Raw genomic sequence first — 20,039 nt, 5'->3', positions numbered from 1 at the left:
CAATGTGATAACAAACGCATACGGTATCACTATTATAGTTTTGTTTCATCATAACAACCAGTCTGACAGAGCTGAAGTATTACGGTTACACAACTGTTCTGGTCTCACTCTCCTCTCTGTCCAACCAGCTCTCCTGGCTGCCCCATTTCTCCCCGGTAAATGGACGTGTTATTTCTCTCCACTGTCGCTTTGGGAACTGTTTGCTTTTTTCTAGAATAACAGAAAGTCTCCACCAAATGCCTTGAGATAAAATATGTTGTTATTCGACCCAAATTGAGAAGTGTCTGCCATTGAAAACTCCGCAACTATCAAGGCTTCGCTTCACACACACACGCACACGCACACACACACACACAAGGAAGTGCTATATAAAGGCGAGAACATTGACAGCATGAAAAGAGTACCATCATGCACTGTGTGTGTGTGTGTGTGTGTGTGTGTGTTTTGTGTGTGTTTTGTGCGTGTGTGTGCCCTTTCCTCCACCGGGCCTTTTCAATGAGTTCACCCTGAGTTTAATGAGAAAGGCAGAAGTTCTGTTTTTTTCTTCCCCCTCCTCTGCACGTCACTTCGTTTTTAGAGAAGTTTCCTGTCCAGAACATTCTCCAGCAGCAGGTGGGGGGATAAAGGCCTCAACAAAAAAAGAGAGGGACAAATAGGGATGAAGGGCAGTGGTGGTGGTGAAGGGAACAGTTTGTACCGGTTTGTAAGCCAACCAGACGCAGACAGGTTCCTGCAGCCAGCTTTCATCACGTCAGCCTCTTTTTCATCTGCTCTCTTCTCATTTACATCACTTTATTTTCCCTGTCCCCGTCCTCAGCTCCGGATAACCACCAACACATTAGCCCTTTTCTCTGCTGCGTATTTTCCCCTCCCTCTTCCCATTTTTCACTGGCCTCCTCCAACACCACCTCCGCGGTTGAAATGCACGGCGTGTCCGACACAAACCGGCCGCCATTAACTGTCGCCACGGCAACCCAACAACAGAATTGACGCAGGGAGGAAAAGAAAGGAGGCGAGAAAGACAGGAAAAGTAAGAAAGGACGTCTTTGTCTCCTTTTTTTCGAGGTTCGACATTAACGGTGCGATTAAGTGGTTGGAAACCGCCTGAAACAACAAAAACAGAGCGTGGCGGGGGGGGGGGGGGGGGGGGGGGGGGGTCAGACTGTTTCACTGTCCCACTCGCTCCAGAACAGAAAAGTCTTTTCAAGGACAAGATAACATAAATCACACAGGGGAAGTGGTGATGCTGCATTTAGGGGAGTTTGTTGCTTTATGTTTTCTGAGACATTTTTATTTTTTAGTAATATTTACAGACAGCACAGCTGTTTCTGACACATACACACAAGTACAGACACATAACAGGGGGTTGGTTTGTTAGTCCGTACAGAGAAACATCACATTATTTTATCTTGTGCAACAAGTAGCCAATTTAAATCAATAAACCCTTTATGAACCATGTACGTCAACATAGGGTCCAAAAGTCCCACTTTTCATGCCTCCTCCAAAACAGGGACAGCAAAGTTTTTCCAACGAGTGGATCCTAAGATGCAACGTCACATATTAGTGATCCGGGGTGAAAATGTTCTGCATCTTTATTTTGGTGGGAATTAAGATAAGTCATCAGTCCAGAGAACCCAAAAGTTCAAAGTCCCAGCCGCCCAAAAAAAGAAAGCTCCAATCCGGTCAAAGATCAAGTCCTTGTTGTCACATTGTCTCAAACTGTGGAGAAGCAGGAAAGCAACAGTTTCCCAGTCACTGCAACAAGCTGCTCTCTCAGCTTGTTGCAGTGAAGCCTGTAGGCCGAGCTCCTTTTGGCAAATCCATACGGTTTCTGTTTGTACGACCGCACTGTGGCTTCGTACACCAATTATGGGTTTGCCATGCAAACACTCACTCTCCCTCTTTCTTAAACACACACACACACAGGGTGGCCCGACAACAGTTGCATAAAATACCATCATAATGTGGTTTTCTCATCGTTGTGAGCTACTCCACAGCAAATGGATCCATGAATCCAGTGCAAAGATGGTAGAAGTGAGAAAATGTGCTTGGTTCTCATCTTCTTCTTCGTCTCTCTCATTTAAAAGGATAAAAATGTTCAGTCCACGTTTGGAATAAAGATGTTAAATATTTCCCAAGTTGTCATAGATAACGTCAGGTGATCTCAGCGGCGCCTGCTGGTTCTGGCTACACCAGGAGCTCACAGGCGTCTGTTTCGACACTTCGCTGAACAGCTCGTTCCCTCCTCCTCCTCCTCCCCCCCAAATGTTGTTGTTGTTCATATTTCCGCCATGTTTCCCAGGGGGCAGGGGCACTGGCTCCTTCCGACCGAACATTTCCTTTGCAGGTTTGGGAGCAGTGACCGGTTTTCGCCCCCTCAAAGCTGCAGAAGGAGGCGCTGTGCCACGGCTCGGGCCCAGTTGCGGCAGAGAGTGTCCTGATGCGGCCGCCACCACTTCCTGTCTTTTCTGGCAGTAAGGCTCCAAACGGGCCTCGCTGTAGATACTCATGTCTAAACTAGCGGGTGCACTCACGCTTCCTTTGGCGCAGCCCTCTGGTTCGTCGTATATGTGCTCCGAGGGAGGAGCGGGAGGTGACGCAGCGCCCTCTGCGTGGCCTCCAGGGGGCCGCCTGTTACTGTTCACCCCTCTTCCTGTGCCTCTTCCTCCCCCTGCCGCCCCGTTCAGACTCAGAGCACTTGTTTTGTGGAGCAACTCCAGGCTGATCTGGTCGTACACGTGTGAGAACAGGTCCGGTGGCTTCCTGTGGTGATGATCCCCTTGGGTGCCACCTGCCGAGGCCTCATCTCCCACAGGTCGGAGTCGCGGGCTGGGCACTGGAGGGGTGGATGCGTTGCTGGTCTGGTTCTGCCCCTTGATGCTGTCCACCGGGTCCGAGTAGAGGCACTCAGCACTGTACAGAGGCAGACGGACTGAGTCCGCTGGCTCAGAATAAAGTCCAGCATGTTCATCTGCTGAGGAAAGACCTTTTCCTGCCGCATGCCCTCTATGAGTCCGTGGAGGGGCCCCTTCTCCCCCCAACATGGCTGGTGGTTCTGGTAAACTCCTCCCTTTTAGTGCTGCTGCTGCTCCACCTCTCCCCGCTCCGCTTCCTCCTCCATCTCCCACCTCTCTCTTCCCCAGCACGCCATCCGCCGACCCTGGCTTGCTGCCGCCCGAATCGCCGTCGGCCTCCCGGCTGCTGCTGCTGCTGCTGTCACAGCTTCCCGTCACGCTGGCAGCGGTGCGTATGTGCTGCAGTGACGAGGAGCAGTCGGGGTCGAGGCTCAAGGGGCCGCTAAGGTGGGGGTCCTCCGTCAGAGCCTTCTGCGACTGGATGGCCTGGTTCACCAGCGTGAAGATCTCGTTGCCCTGCTTGGTTTCGAAGGTGAAGTTGCCCGGGCCCGAGTCGCAGCGCCGACCCGCCTCGAATGAGAACATCACCTATGGAGTTAGGAACAGATTACAGAGTTGAATGTGTGTCCAAGTTCACGTGACTGAATAAATGTCTACGAAGGCGTTTTGAAATGCCGAAACAGCCGCAGCCTAAATAGCTCAATATCTCTGACATCAAAACTCTGACCTAATGCGCACACACAGTTACTCAAAGTGTCTTGTGCACTTCCTAATAACCAATCGTCACAGCCCCAAACTAAATTTAAACGCAACAAGCTTCCTCAGCCTGCTTGTCAGGTGTGGTCAGAGATCGATCACTTCTCATCAGCACCCACCCGGTCTCTCCCGTATCTCCTCAGCAGCTTGTAGGGCCACACCAGGACGTTCCTCTTGGTCATCGGCTCCTTCAAGATCAAGACGTCGCTTTCGGCTTTCAGCCAGTAGTTGCCCGCTAGGCCGCTGCGCTCCGACGCCTCGGTTCGCTGAGTGCTCACCCAGAACTCGTTCACTGCGAGGAGAAGATGGGGGATATGTATGACGCATATGTTGATTAAAAACGTTTTTCTTTTGATGACATTAGCCTTTTTTTATCCTCACCTTCCTCTCTGGAGTAGTAGATAAGGTTTTCAGACATCTGCATGTCCTGGGCTCCTCCATTAGAGTCTGCGACCGTGCTGCCGCTGCTTCCGCTGCCTCCCTGTGGACCAAACACAGAGGCCGCTATCAGGCATGCACTGAACCCCCGGACATTCTGCAGAGTGTGTGAGCGCAAAAACTCTGGATATTGTCCCGAATGAGCTCATGTGAGACAACAGCAGGAGATTCTCCGGAGGATTCACCGTGAGCAAGTAGTCGTGTTGGTGACGTTTCTCTCAGGCAACAGGCGCGTTTGCTCTTGAGATTACAGAGTGAAAGAAACTGGGAGCTTTCCAGTATAAACACTATAAGGACAGAGAAAGACCGATATAAGAGAAAGGGAAAGAGAATGAAGAGTTAGAGTTAGTGTGTGCAACAGTGAGTGAAGCGGATGGACTCTTCCTCCAGGAAACTCCCTCTGGTTTCCTTTCTGCAGAGACAGTATGTTGTGTTCATGTGTATGTGCGTGTTAGCTTGCTCAATAGTTGTGGCCTGCGAGGACCCTCCGGGGCCTTGTGGGAACATTTGGCAGACTGACGCAAACATTGTTGAAAACTGAATTTAAAGCAGCAGTTCTCTCTGACCAAATTCGGAATATTGTGTTACTTTGTTTGAATTCACGAATTAAGACAATGAGAGCACAAAAAGAATTTCAACACGCGGAGAAACCTCACACATCCACCCCTGTCTTAGTCACTGAGTGCAAACACTGTTGAAAGCAAACACACAATGGCATCAATCAACCTGCTTTGTGTGACACACACATCCACATACCTGCAAGATAAAGGAGGGGGAAAAGAGTAGAGATACCTGAAATGCGATGTCACACATGGTATTCATCCATTCCATGGCGGCGTTCTTCTCTGCGGCGAACACGTGCGTCTTGTCGTTGGTTTCCACGCAGAACGCCGCCATGTTCTCTTTGGGGCAGCTCTCCGTCAGCGCCGGCAGGATGGAGATGCACTCGGACAAGCGGATGATCTTCTTGTCCAGCTTCCTGGTTTTCTCATTGGACCCGCTCCCCGAGCCTCCGCCGGACCCGCCCCCAGCGCCTGTGGCCGAGTCGTAGAACTCGAGGCGGGCGATGCCGTTTTGGCTGGCGGGGTATAGGACCAACCAGTTCTTCTTCCATTTCTAAGGAGAAGAGGAGAGAAAGTTAATAGTATTCTTTTCATATCAACACAGCCTCATTATTTCAAATTGCAGTTGGCTAAGAAAAGCTCTGATAAATCCAGAAATACCTATACATCACAAAAACCAACATAACACTAAAGAAAAGGAAAAATTGAGAGAGCATCACATGTCTCCTTCGAACTAAAACTGAAAGTAGACAAACCGGGTAGAGGATGAGAGGAAAACGAGGAGGTTGAAAGCACAAACTGAAATTGTCTGTCTGAGAAGGGAAACGGGTTTTACATGTGGTTTGTTCAGGTAGCAATGAAGGAGAAGTCAAATGCGGAGTTGGCCACAACGTATCAAAGATGGATGAGTAGAGAAAAGAAAATGTTAACGTCCACAGACAGAAGAATTGAGTCAAGTAAACTGTTCCTGAGTCTGCTGACTGGGGCCTTCATGTGGGAGGCGTGTGGTGATAAATCCACTGAAGCTTGACTCAGATCTATTCCACACACCGTTGTTTCCCCTGCATTAAATCACCAGCAGCGAATCACAGTTAAGAGCGTTAGTCATCACTGCTCAGAGAGAAAAGAACCATTCACCCTCCAAACAAGATGATGACAATCTGGACCAAAGAGCACAAAGAACCACATAATGACACTGCTCTGTGCTATTACAAGGATATTATATTGCCTTTGTCAAATCAGATACGACTCATACTGTTATTTTGGGGTGTTGAGCGCGTTTCAATCTTTAATTTTGAAGTAACCAGCAGGCCATGAGGCTTCTTGCCCACACTCTTCAGCATATCTGCTTGTTGTTCTTGGTTGTTTACTTACCTCTGAAAAATGTGCAGTACCCTAATGTATCTAGTGTTGTATTTGATACTTTTCCTTTTATTTATTGACATCTACTTGATTTTATTTAAATTTACTTTATCTAATTTCCTTTCTCGCTTCATGTTTTCTAGAACATTGCCATGATTGCTGTGTGGCTCGAGATTGTGTGAATGAAGAACCATTTTAGTAAATACACCCGCTTCGATAAATATCAGACTATAACAGCTGGTATGACTATTTTTCCTTGATTTCATGAGGTTATATAACATTTTACACCACTTCCAACCAAAGAATGCCCTGACCCGAGGTCCCTAACAGGTTAAAAACAAGACCTGACTGGTTGCAGACGAGGTGACGGGGACAACAGGGAGGAGGAAGAGCCAACAATGATCTCTTCCTCCCTGGGGAACAAACAGGGACACGACCAAACAACATGATACACAATACTGAACAATAAGACGCACAGCGAAGGTGTTTCAGACTCCGGATGTTCAGTGTCAAAAGTGGACATGGTGGCACAATGTGTGATATTGCGCGAACACAACAGAAAGCAGTTTGCGTAAGGAGAAACTGCACTAGAAAAGTCCCCATCATCCCTCGTACCCTCTAGATGTGTGAGTTTGTGTGTGTGTGTGTGTGTGTGTTTCCCCCTACATTCAAAGAGCTGAGCTTGTGACAGGAAGGTCAGCATTTTGAAATTCATTCAGCCAGCAGGGGAAATCCAGCGAACGAAGAAGAAACACGACAACTACAGGTCCTGAAATGATCCCTGCTCAGTGAGCTTTCACTTTGTTTACAGACTGAACAAAAGAACATCAAGCGATATGTCTGAAAAATGAACATGACCAGCAAGCAGCTCACAGATCCGTGTGTATCCGGTGTAACAGCAACTAGCTACAGCCCGACACACATTGAGGACATTTATATACTATTGATATTTGTTGCCTGTTGGTATAGAAGCCAATTGACTTATTAGTTGGCCAAAAAATATCAACCTTCCACAGAAATATCAGCTTAAGCCTTTTATGATTTTGCTGATATAAAAACTTTTAATTTAGAGAATAAACAATGCAGAGAAGATGTGCATCCATCTTTACGGTATGTTTTCTCTATTTTATTTCTATATATTTGGTTGTATTTGTGTTTTCATTTATTTATTTTAAAGCTTAGGGTTAAACTGTAAAACATCAAGACTCGGTTGTTACTGTACGTTCTATCCCAACTGAAAACCTTTATTCTGAGATAATCGGGAATACAGTGTTGCTCCACCTGAGGCCCGAGGTCCCAAACTGGGTCCACAGCCAGGACATCATCTATTATAAATATAAATAAAACACACACACCCAGATATACTGTTCACCAGCTAAACTGGACGCCGCCGTATAGTCGTCATGTTCTTACAGCAAACATTGCCAATGGTGGACATAGTTTTGTTAGTTACATTTTCGTTTGAAAGGCCGTTAAGAAAGCTGTTAGCTGTAACAGAAGTGGAAACATTACGTAAAAATACTCACGGAAACAAGAGGCGTGTGAGTCAGTTTAAAGGTCTAATTGTGGTATTTGATAGATGCTCCTGATGTAACAGCAGCAACACGCCCCTTCATGTCTTAATAAGCTGTAAAGGCCGCGTCATGTGAAAACCAGCTTCATCGGTTTCTACATCTCAAACCCAACAACTGCCAGAAAGGACAGGAAACGCGTGGGAATTTATTTTTCTCTGGGATTCGCTTCACTTCCTTCTTCTGCACCCAGGTGCTTCTCACTTTGTGTGTGTGTGTGTGAGTATGTCTGTGTTTGTGTGTGTGGGGATCTGTTTGTATTGTTTTCATTATTCCCTCGGCCCGTTGTAGACCATCTGTTGCAGCACTCACTTCCTGCATGTAAAACTGCTGTTCCATATAAGGCAACAAGCCGTTATCATCCACAAATACACCGAGTGGAAATTATGCAAAAGAGAGATGACAGACGGAGGGAGGGAGACTTCCTCACTGATGACCTGCCTGCTCACCAGAACACAACAGAATTAGATCGGATACAAGTGCGTGTGTGTGTGTGTGTGTGTGTGTGTGTGTGTGTTTCACTCCCGAAAACAACCCACTGGCTTCAGTGTCATGGTGACACACACACATTTCCAAATAGAAATTATTAAAGAAACCACAAGCCTCAAAGACTACAAGTTGTTCTATTTAAGCAGCGACTGATTTTCCATTGTTCATCTCTTCTGTCATGTAGAAAGGAGCCTTGCTTTGTTAAAACTAAAATAAGCTCGGCGTGATCATTTGTTTATGGATTTACATCACATTTCATTTTGCCTGTACAAACCACAGTGTTATTTTTCAGAAACTTGTTAATACTATGTCACCTATTTCAGAATAAGATTCAAACTAAGGGAAGGTCACACATTCCTTTCATTATGAGCAACAATTTGCAAATGTAAATAAAGTGATCTGAGAGGAATCTAGGCTGTGGGACTTTGACTGATCACGGAGCAGTTCAGAGATAGAGGGGGCGCTCCCATTGGCTGCTCGCCTCCTCGGTGAAATAAAAACTGTGGAAAATCCTACAGGAAAGGTCACTATTCCAGCTTCGGAAACAACTGAAAAAAGCAATCAAAAATATGTAGAGAGTGTATTATCGATAAAAATAAGAGACACATTTTCTAGCGATCCCACCTACTACAGGGTTAAATCATTCAAATGTTTGCTTTGATTTGGATTCATGTCCGAAGACCCTGAGATTTAATTCTTTAAAGGTTGTTGAAGAGACATCCTGATGCTAGTTAACTTATCGGCACAGCCAGGATCCCACCGGCCACAGAGAGACCTCAGAGACACGTGAAGGAAAAAAAGTTATCAAATTTGTTGTGATCAAATGATTAATCAACTGACGGATCCCTTTAGCTTCACCTGCAAACAGAGGCCTAGAAAACTTAGAAATGTCAAAAATCATTTTAAAGAAGGTATGTTCTTCTTTAGCTGTAGTTTCACATCTATACAGAGCAGTCAACACGGGCTGTTCTGTATATGGCCAAGTAGGGCTAAGCACTCAAAGCTTTTGCTAAACATGATACACAAAGAGTCACCACTGTCTGACACCAACTGTATGTAACGGAGGAAGTCTGTGACGAGGCCGTGGCACAACACTGCAGCTTTTCTCATGAATAAAACTAGATTTGTTCATCCTGAAAACTATTTGAGCACAATATTATCGTTTCATTCAGGATGAAATGCGCTTTTTGAAGTGGAAACCAGGTTTGATTATACTCACAGGAAACAATAAGCAGTGTGGGAAACTGAATACAATCTAAGCAATAATCAACACTATTGAAATGTTGCAATGACCCGACTTAGAGGAGAAGGACCCACCCTGCAGGGAGATCAAAGAGATTGTCTTGTGAAAATATAAATTTAGTCATCGCCCGATTTGACGATAAAAGCAGAAAATCGGCCTTTTGTTTTTGGCAGCGTCCATTCAACAGTTAATATCTTTGTCTTTGTTTCACTGGAATGACATCACCAACAACACGGAAACCATACGCGTGAATTCAGGCCACAGTGACAAGATCTGTACACTGAGATATCAGGGTTATTGTTTGCCGATATTCGCCGATATAAAGACTTTTATATTTACAGAGTCAGCATTGGGGGGAAAATGGGCATTTAGGTTTCTCCCTTGAAGGAATTAGAGTATAGATGATGGATGTATGTTTGGTTGTATTTGTGTTTTCCTTCTGTTTGTGGTTTTTCATAATTACGTATGTGTGTGGTATAACTGTTAGACTTCTTTATCAGAAGGGTTTCACAATGACATCTTGAAAACAATTGCCAATTTGGTCATTATTGATGGATCAAGACAATTTCAAATACATATATTTCAGCTGAAACTATCTGTATCTGCAATTTTGACTCCCTCATATCTGCATTGGCCCGGTCCGTCTCTAAAACAGATCACATATTAATTCAACTACTAGTGGATTATAGTGATAGAGAAGGACATCTGGTGCTGAGTTACATTATGGAATGTGATATGGAATCAAATGAGGGGATAAACGCCAATGAAATGTGGCAGTGGAAAGAAAACTACACCGGTAAAAGGGTGAGTAAGATCTCGGTAATTCTGGTTCCTGCACAAACTTAATCCTTCTTTCCCATGCATGACCAAATTACAAAACCACAACACTCAACCTTAAAATACATCTGCTGCAGAGTGTACACGGACAATTACACACGTTCCTCCGTCGGGTTGCTTTTTACTAGAAAATAAGTGGTCTCTTTAAAAAGTATGATTAAGTGTCTGATGCCACCCAGTCCTATTAATCCATGCGAATTATAACTTCAGACATGAAACTCTGATGTATGAATGTAGCCGCCTCAGGGTGTGTAATACCACTTTATCCCTGGCACTCCCAGTCTGTTGAGGTGGCGGAGAGCCCCGAGCTGTTGTCTGTAGTGCTGCTGCAGAGCCATTCACATCAGAATGGGGCCAAAGGATTCTCCCAACTGCAGCACAGGGGACGTGAACCCGTGTGGAGGGCAAGCAGATGCACGCACAGACAAAAAACTTTCCCAGCACTAAATCTCCCGCCGCTCCGGTGCACACGTTTCAGCCAAGACATGAAATCAAATGGAAAATTGAGAAAAATAGAATTACATCAGCAGTAAATGTAGGAGTGTTATCCTACAGTATAAACTCTGTACAAACCACCGTGTTGTGTTCACGTTCATCTCTGTTGCACTTCACAGAGCAGCCCAGCCCGTTCACCTTGTTCACGTGTGCTTCTGATTGGCCGACACCCTCGTGCTCGTGTGCGTGTGTGTGTGTGTGTGAGAAATAGTTCAGAAGAAGCAGCAAATATGTTGCTGCCTGTGAGAGGAGTCTGAAACACAGCGATGAACATGCTTCTCATTTTTTCACGTCTCAAAGTTTCAGTTCAACTATTTTTGTACGGGAAGTTGAGTTCACTTGTCACCAGGAGCTCTGATGGTGAAACAACAACCCAGGTGACATCATCAGGGTTGTCGGTCAGAAAGTGTGCGCTCGACGTGTTGAGTTTGGTAGAAGTGGACATGCAGGGGGGAGGGATGGTTTGACTGGAAAGGCTCCACTTCACCACACTCGAGACAGCGGCAGTCAGGACGTCTCAGCCTCCTCTGCATTGAGTTAATCTAATGTTTTTATCTAATTCCATGTTTGAATCATAGAATAACAAATATTGATTATTTCTACTGAAAATATTGGTGAAATTAACAAATAACTTTAAAAAAAACTATCATTCTAATGTGCCCACGATGTCATCTTTCAAATTCATACTTTGTCTGAACCAACTAAAATAAAAAATAAAACTAAAAGGTTCACTTTAAACTGATAGAGATGCAGCACATGTGTACATAGAGACATCCTGTGCTTCTTTAATAGATTATTGAGAACAACACTCTTTTCATTAGAGCCCTATCGGTATGGATTTTGGGGAGCGGAGGCCAGAATGGAGCGATCCGGTTCAGGCAGCCAGCTCGAGCTGTGCTGCTCCGAATCATGTGACGTAGCTCATGTGACATACCTCACTCTCCCAATCCTCTCTAATATACACTCCCAGGCGAGCTATTAACGCAGAGGAAGACGTCCCATAACTCCCTTTGCTTGCCCCCCCCCGCTGCTGCGAACTGCTGCCAGTGGCTTCAACCCCGTCACCGGCCTAGCATCCACCTGTAGGCTGGGACGGGGGGGGGGTTACAAGTATATACTCATCACTCCCATCATATCTATGTAATCATATCTGGGAGAGTGATTAAGCTGGAGCCAGGCGGCAAACTGTTGCTCTACTGTTGAATAAACATTTGAATGATGTCACTGACCAAAACATTTCAGAGACAGATGTATCGGCCGATTTGAATGTATTAAAAAAAATAAGCAGCAATTCCCAAGATGTCATTATCAAACTCCTTTGACAAATAAATGTAATTGAGGCTTGCTGGTTGACAGCTAAAGGCCATTACTTGACATGACATGAGAGAGCAGTCAGAAAGAGAATCCCTCCCTCTTGAGTCACATTTTCCGAGTGTGCACACAGGACCGGGGCCTATATATGTGTGAGCGTGTACGTCCACGAGCAGCATTGCATAATCCACCATAGCAGCGGTTTCAACACTGATAGAACACCTCGAGCTTCCTGTTCTGTTCACTTCTCCTCTCAGGCGTTCTTTTATCATCTGTGCATCTGCAGAATTAGAGGTTGAGTTTGCCCATTTTCTATCGCAACCACTTCAAGCTGTGTTTTTGCAGGGCCGCTTTGTGGAGCGGTGATTTCAGGGCAGGAAACGGGGCCAGAGTGTTTTTTGTTGGTCCGCGTCATATGACCAGATGGAGAGAGACGGAGAGACAAAGACCCTCTTTACCAATCTGAAAGAGCAAGTGAGTTCTTATCCGGCGGTGGAGCTCTGACACCAAAAGGCAGGGTTGCAGTGAGGCCATGAACTGAGACAAACACTCCGATGCACCCGCACCCACACACACACACACACACACACACACACACACACACACACACACACACACACACAAGTGTTATCACTGTCCTTTTAGCCGTATCCAGTCCAAGGACTTGATCTATATGAAGGTTGTGTTTGCAGAGGTGTGAACTTCCCTGTTCTACAAATCTCGATGGCTTGATTTTGAAAAGTGCATTAAAAGCTCTATCGAACCTTTGTGTATTTTGACATTTACTGACATTTAGTACAGTGCACCAGGGTTTTATCAACACACACACACACACAGATATTAAAATACAGATGCACAGTAGCTTCACTCCAAACCACCCTATTAAAACCAGTCCAGATCAGATCAGTGACACTTCAGCAACTTCCTCTCTGCACAGTGACTGGGCTGTAATTGCACCAGTGTGTACTCAGCCTGTTTATTTACTGCCACGCCAAATGCTCCTTTACTGGTTTACAACTGGGATCAACATGTTTTTTTGTGACTTCCTATCATTTCTAAACCTAGATTATGAATAATAATGATACATGATACTAATAATATTCACAAAGTGACATAAAGTATGTTTAAAGAGTATTTCATCTTGTTTTTAGCTTCCTGAAAGGAACTTCCTCATAATTAGCTGCTTTATTTATTGCTGGTCAGTGTCTAGTCGTTTCATTGTTATTTAACATCCTCAACACGCTCATTATTTCAGTGAAAACTCTATTAATCAACAAATGAGACAAACAACGATGCCACAACAGAACCATCAAAATTAAAGTTTTACCTTGCCAAACTTCTGGTGCTGCACATAGAGTTGTCCCTCCTTAACGTGGGTGTCCATGCCCACTCCCAGTCCAGAGGCTGCTCTCCCTCCAGAAACCACAGCTTGGACTTGAACTTGCTGCAGGACCAAACTTTTCGGCTGTCGGGTGGTTTTGATTCTCACTTCCCGTTTCTCTCACGTCCGCTCCCTCCAGCTGGTAAAGTGCAGGTTCCGGGTGGTCATGGTGGAACGTGGAGCGGATCCTCACAGGGTCAAGGTGGTCCACGGAGACCAGTTTGAGGTGAGGTCTTCGATGTTGTCGCCGGGTCTCTCTCTCGCTCTCTCTCTCTCTCTCGCACTCTCTGTGCTGCCTCTCTCTCTCCTCCTGCACGGCTCTACCGGAACATCAGTCTCCAGATGTTGCACTGAGGCATCCGCTTACAGCCTTCACAATAAAACAAATACTAACTACTCTGTCAGGTAGAAAATAGCAACACTAACAATTTATTTTAATATGTAGATAATTATCCCACAGGATCAACAGAACTGAGCTGTGTCCTGATTTATCTGATCTCAAGTACAACTATTTATTTGTGGTAACTTTATGTAGCACAAATGTATTTATTTAACAATCTGCACTTTGTAACTGTTAGATCAACTTGAAAACGTATATTATTATTAGTAGTAGTAGTAGTAGTAGTAGTAGTAGTAGTAGTAGTATTTGTTGGTAACCTGAGATATTTATTAATATGTTCACACATATTTGGGGGTTATAATGTATGCATGTATATAAACTATGTAAGAATATAATACAGCACAATCACAAAGTGAATGCAAGAGATAAGGGATGGAATAAAGCGGTTAAAAACTTTTATAAACATGCATTAAAGAAAAAATTTAAGTTGTAAATGAATTATGTCGCTTAGTGAACACTTTTATTGTGAAAGGCTGACATCTGTTACTATAGGGAGCATGCTTAACTTGACATACTCCTGCAGGAGGAGTGAGTGGCGCGTGCTGAGCTTCTCTTCCTCCTCCTCACTCTTGTGTAACTTCAGCTCTGACTCACGCGCACACACATGCACACGCAAACACAATCACACACACACACACATTCACACACTCACACACTTTCTAACACTAATACATAAACCATGATGTAAAATAAACTGTATGCACTGAACCACAGGTGATGATTATATTATATATGATGATAATAAACTGCTGTAGTTTACAGCAGGACTGTAAACCTCATAGAAACCTGCTGTGATTCCCTATACCTACAGTAAGTACTTTAACATATATGAACCACAGACATATGTCAGTTGCCAGATACTGAAAGTTCTCTTTAAGCAGCCTGTGTTTGCAAGACCAGCCGGCCTCTATATTAATGTGTTGCAGATGCCTCCTGCTGGCTCGCAGTGTCACCTAATGTTGTTGTCCCTGTTTCAGGCCCATGAGCACATGGTGTTTCATCTTGGTCAGTATTGTTCTTGACAGTCACAGTGGATTTTTAGACCGTGAGTCAGGGCATTAAATTGGTTTTTAACTAACCAGGGTTCCTCCAGTAGAGAACAAATGTCTGTACATGTCCTGTCGTTCACTTTTTGTCCCACATACAAACCTCAGTAACTCACAGTCAGTGGTGGAAAGAAGAAAGTACAAGTACTCAAGTACTGTGCATGAGGAGATAACACATTTAAGGTTATGTGCACTTGGGTTTTGACATTTTTGACTTCTCTGGTACATTTTATCTACAGCTACTGGTCACTGTTACCCTTAAGATTTTATTTTCACCACATGAAATAAGCCAATGAAAGACAACATAGTGTTGTTTTTAAGTTTTACACATTTTGATTTGAGACCCCTTCCACTGATGCATTAACAATCTAATAAATGCACAGTAATATTATCATTCATATTTTGAATTCAACTTGTTCATAATACTTCTTTACTAAATATAAACAAGTAGTTATAGATTTAGTATCTAGCAGCTCTTAACTTTAACCATGCCAGAGAGTTGCGTAGTATTGCAGTATTTCATGTGATGCAGTATATTAACCATCTATAACAGGATAAGAGTGGGTGGCAGAGGGCTGCTGAGTATTTGCATGGTTTTATTTTAAATGTAAGTAGTGTTTTTTTTAGCTTTTGTAACATTGCTGGCTTAAATAGGATGTTTTGAAATAGTTGTTAAATTGTATTTGATTTAAATATGCGTTGACCTTCTGGGTCTCTTCCTGACCCACTGGGATACAGTAGAGTAAATAAAGTATATATATTTGACTACAGTATATGTAATCACCACTCCTACTTATAATAATAACAACATTAATAATACATGATTATACATAATTGATTTTACTTATAAAAAAAGTCCCATTATTTACTGTAGGTCAAATATTTATTTCTATTATTTATAACAGCTGTTGAAAAAAGCAGACACTGCTGCCATCTACTGGTCAATAATCTGCACTACAGGTGAGAGTTCAGCTGCTTGCTCTCGCGATACCTGCTCACTCGAACAGGACATAAACAGGAACCGGGACATGGCGTCAGTGTTCGGAGGAGTGGAGGGGTGAGAAAGTCTTTAAATACTAAAAACCTTGACATTGGTTGAAGTTGTCAGTTAAAGTGAGTGTTTCCTGTTTCCTGCTGTAGTTTTGCTCGCCTGTCCCGTGTAGGAAAGTAGCGCAGCCGCCTGTAGTGAACCACTTTCATTCTCCCCTCTGACTGAAGTCTCGTGATCACTTCCAGTTTGAATGTTGCTGTCTGTTTTTGTGTGTATGCATTTACATTAAAATGAGCATATCTCAATATTCTTGTTTTTTTTTGTCCTTGATCTGAGTCTGTGCTCGCTCCTCTGTGAGTTTATATCTTGGAACATGTAGGCTACATCTGTTTTTTGCCCTAATGGCTTCTTGTGTTGTGGCCTTGATGGTTATTTATGTGTGTGTCTCACCACACCTGTCCCCTGTCCTCTGTCCTCTGTCTCCAGTGGAGGGACTGCCTCGAAGGCGGTTCTGGTGTCAGGAGATGGGAGGATCCTTGCAGAGACAGAGGGGCCGTCCACCAACCACTGGGTGAGCAGGGACTTTATTTTAATACATTTTTTATTGTGTAGGCTACAAATCCTGAATTCATACATATGTTTTCTGTGTGTGTGTGTGTTTGCACAGTTGGTGGGGGTGGACAAATGTATTGAAGCCATCAACGACATGGTGCAGAGAGCCAAGGTGGAGGCCGGACTGGATCCAAACACGCCACTGGGCTCACTGGTCAGTCACACTGACCTCATACTAACGCATGTAAACTTTGACTGAGCTGTAGTGAAAGTACCTTATACAGAAATGTGTGTGTCTTTGTGTGTGTGTGTGTGTTTGTCAGGGAATGTCTCTGAGCGGAGGGGAGCAGAAGGACGCCATCGACAAACTGATCGCTCTCATGAAGGAACGTTTCCCCGGTCTCAGCCAGAACTACTTCATCACCACTGACGCCATCGGGGCCATGGCAACCGCTAGCGATTGTGGTAATTTTAAAAGTTGGCTTCATTAACACTGTGTTAAATATTCATCTCTAATGTGGATTTTGATGCTCAACTATTTTACAATGTGAAATCCATGACCTGAAAGGGTTTTAACAATGCAAAGGTTGACACTTTACCCTCTTCAGGTGTGGCTCTATATAAGAGATAACGTTTATACTGGATGTTCTCTAACTTTATGGCTCGGTGACATCTAGTCGTTCCCGTCATGTCCGCTCAGCTCAGAGTCTTTCTCTCTCTGTAGGAGGTGTCGTGCTGATATCAGGCACCGGCTCCAACTGCAAGCTGGTGAATCCCGATGGCTCGCAGATCGGCTGCGGAGGCTGGGGTCACATGATGGGAGATGAAGGATCGGGTAACCGCGGCGACACGAGAAACATTAAAAAACGCACAAACTGCATGCCTTTAAAACTGGTCTGGGTTAATATAACTCTCTGTCTCTCAGCGTTCTGGATCGCTCACTTGGCGGTGAAGACGGTGTTCGATGCCCGAGACCACCTGGTCGCTCCTCCTCATGACATCACCCACGTCAGAAAAGCCATGGAGGAATATTTCCAGGTCAGACTGCAGCGACAAATCAGTCACTTCCCAGCTGCTGCTCACTGCTGCAGGGAAGAGCTGACCTTTAACCTTTAACCTCTAAACCGACTGGGCGTGTGTAGTAACTTGAACTGAATTCATCCCAGGTGACAGATCTGATGGACTTGCTGCCGCACCTCTACAGGAACTTCCAGAAGTCCCACTTTGCTGGTTTCTGCAAGAAGCTGTCTGAGGGTAATTGGTGCCATCACTTCCTGCTCAGTCTAAAACAACAAGTTGGGTCAAATAAAAATGGTGTTTTGCGTTCAAGGTGCGGAGGCCGGGGACGCTCTGTGTCAGCACGTGTTCACTCAGGCCGGGAGAGTCCTGGGAAAACATGTGGAAGCCGTGTTGCCTGCAGCACAAGAGGTAACATCCTCACACACACAACAACAACAACAACAGCTCCGAGGTGTGTTTTCACTCATTCGCCATAAACGCTGACTCCACGTGTTTCACTACATCTTGGTCTCCTGACAGCCTCTGTTGAGGGGAGACCACGGCCTGCCCATCCTGTGCGTCGGCTCGGTGTGGAAGAGCTGGGAGCTTCTGAAGCCAGGTCAGTGTCGCTGGGTCTCAATCCAGGGGCTGCAACAGCAGTAAGGGGAACGACAAGCTGCTGACGCAAATATTGGAAATTTTCCATATACCAGACTGTCACAGTTTTGCCTTTGTGGACCATGTAGTGTCCTAGTTGGTGCTGACCTACCATACTAGCAGTATAAAGCTAAATCCAGGACCAGATGAACAGACACCAGGATCAGCTGCCTCTCTATTGGTTCATTTTTGCCGGACCTTAATTTGCATTGATGTGATTCGATGCTACTCTCTGCTACTTCCTGTTTCTCTCTGACCAGGGTTCACAGAGGTCCTCGATGAACTCGCCTCATCCGACCACTTCAAGGGCCGTTTCCATGGATACAGCCTCCTGAGCCTGCGGCAGTCCTCGGCGCTCGGCGGCGCCAGTCTTGGAGCTCAGAGTTTAGGCGACGCCCTGACCATGGACTACGCAGCCAATGCCGACGTTTTCTACCGACACACCTTCAGCAGCAGCCAATGAGAGAGCAGTGGAGGATAATTGACCGTCCTGTTTGTAATAGTTAGCATCATCGCTCATAATGCCAGTAATAATTACAATAATGACTTTTGAACATGGTGTATCTCACTGAAAGATACAATATCCCAGATTGTGCTGCTTCATTCCAAATCTCTGCTCATTTGTCTACATTTGACATGTATAATAAAATACACCGTTGATTGGCCAGAAAAAAAATTCAGGGTTGTATATCATATCTGAAGATAATTCAAGTTTCATTCAAAAGAAATCAGCACTTTGTTCGATGTTTTGCAGGTTTTCTGTACTTGTTTTTCACCACTAGATGGTGCTGTTTCCCTGCCTTTCTACTTGGTCCCACACGTGCTGAGATATAGCTGAATATGTCTTTATTCACAGCGCAATCATTTACAATTTTTTTCTTATTGATTTTCAGATTTATAATAAATTTGATATCTTCTTCTGTTGACGTGTCCGACTGATTCACAGAATCACATTTTTTAAACATATTTTAAGGGCATTTCTTAAGCACTGTACTAAAACTCGAGGTACTCACTGTGTACATAGATATATGCATTTGAGGTATTTAATCTCTTGCACGTTATGATTTTATTTGTTGATAAAATCAGTGAATCTTGAAAGTAAAATCTTTTTTTTAAATTCAGATCTTACATCTGATTTATGGCTTTTCAACATTTACTAATTGATTCTAGTCAAAAATCTATTATAATCCAAGAAAATGTCCCCACATTGAGAAGACTTTCTGGGAGGATTTGCAGTCGAGTATAAAAGCGACAGGATGAGATGTTCTTGATAAACCCTCACGTTAAAATCTCTGGAAGCCCCCTCCCTGAAATTGGCAGACAGCAGATATTTTTATTCAGAGGGATCAGCACTGCTCTCATCCACTTCCTCTTGTTCTGAAGGTCCTCCTGTGACCTCTGCTCTTCTACCATAGAAAGCACCTGCTGCTCTACAGCACTAAGGACGAGGGGGACACAGCCTTGTGAGAGAAACCTCTACTGTAACCTTTGATAATATAAACTCTTACGTTGCAGGTCAATCAATCTATTAAAACATGAAAACCATGCCATCCCAAAATGATTGGAAAGGAACATTAAGGTATCTTGATAAGATAGGTAATCATGAGTGAAGACTGAGGTCAGACTCCCCGTCCTGACATTTGTCATTAAGGCCTCATGCAGCTCAGATTCTGTGGTAACAGACAGTGCCCATGTCTTCAAATGTCAGGCAAATAATCCTTAATTTGTTAATCGTGTAGTCCGACATTGTGGCACCATCCTGAACTCAAAAACAACTTTAATAAACATAGATTTAAGAATAACATAGCTTTGAAATCAGGGTCAGTTGTAAGAAAGAAAACATTTGAGCTAAATAGACCAAAGTACTGATTTTACAGTAAAAACACTACATAAACTTTTCTACCCGAGTAAAAGTACATTGTAAAAGACAACTGGCTTTAAATGTACTTAAGTATACAAAGTAAAAGTACCAGACAAGAGTAGCCCAATTCCTACTGCAGCAGTCCACTACATTATGTCTGTACATTTAACACGTTGCGCCTAATGAGGAAAAGGAGAATTCCCTCATTAGTAATTAATTCTGACACAAAAAA

At 44.2% G+C, this 20,039-nt stretch overlaps 2 protein-coding genes across 2 annotated transcripts; one reads left to right on the top strand and one right to left on the bottom strand.

Moving 5' to 3' along the window:
- Positions 1-1,269: 1,269 nt before the first annotated feature.
- On the bottom strand, positions 1,270-13,647 carry dok1b (docking protein 1b). The gene is made up of 5 exons (XM_053416276.1): positions 13,248-13,647; positions 4,842-5,165; positions 3,993-4,092; positions 3,731-3,903; positions 1,270-3,443 (listed from the first exon to the last, which is right to left on the bottom strand). The coding sequence occupies exons 1-5, from the start codon at positions 13,302-13,304 to the stop codon at positions 2,124-2,126; spliced, it is 1,974 nt and encodes a 657-aa protein (XP_053272251.1). The 5' UTR covers positions 13,305-13,647; the 3' UTR covers positions 1,270-2,123.
- Positions 13,436-18,523, top strand: nagk (N-acetylglucosamine kinase). Its single transcript, XM_053416277.1, has 11 exons — positions 13,436-13,527; positions 15,653-15,804; positions 16,225-16,309; positions 16,406-16,504; positions 16,614-16,755; positions 17,015-17,125; positions 17,216-17,328; positions 17,457-17,544; positions 17,621-17,718; positions 17,830-17,908; positions 18,207-18,523. Exons 1-11 carry the CDS (start codon positions 13,468-13,470, stop codon positions 18,407-18,409), a joined length of 1,230 nt encoding a protein of 409 aa, XP_053272252.1. The 5' UTR covers positions 13,436-13,467; the 3' UTR covers positions 18,410-18,523.
- Positions 18,524-20,039: the final 1,516 nt, after the last annotated feature.

The sequence above is a fragment of the Pleuronectes platessa genome, chromosome 23, assembly GCF_947347685.1.
Source record: "Pleuronectes platessa chromosome 23, fPlePla1.1, whole genome shotgun sequence".
Lineage (NCBI taxonomy): Eukaryota > Metazoa > Chordata > Actinopteri > Pleuronectiformes > Pleuronectidae > Pleuronectes > Pleuronectes platessa.
Note: the sequence above shows the minus strand (reverse complement) of the source record. Positions and strands in the feature narration are given on the sequence as shown.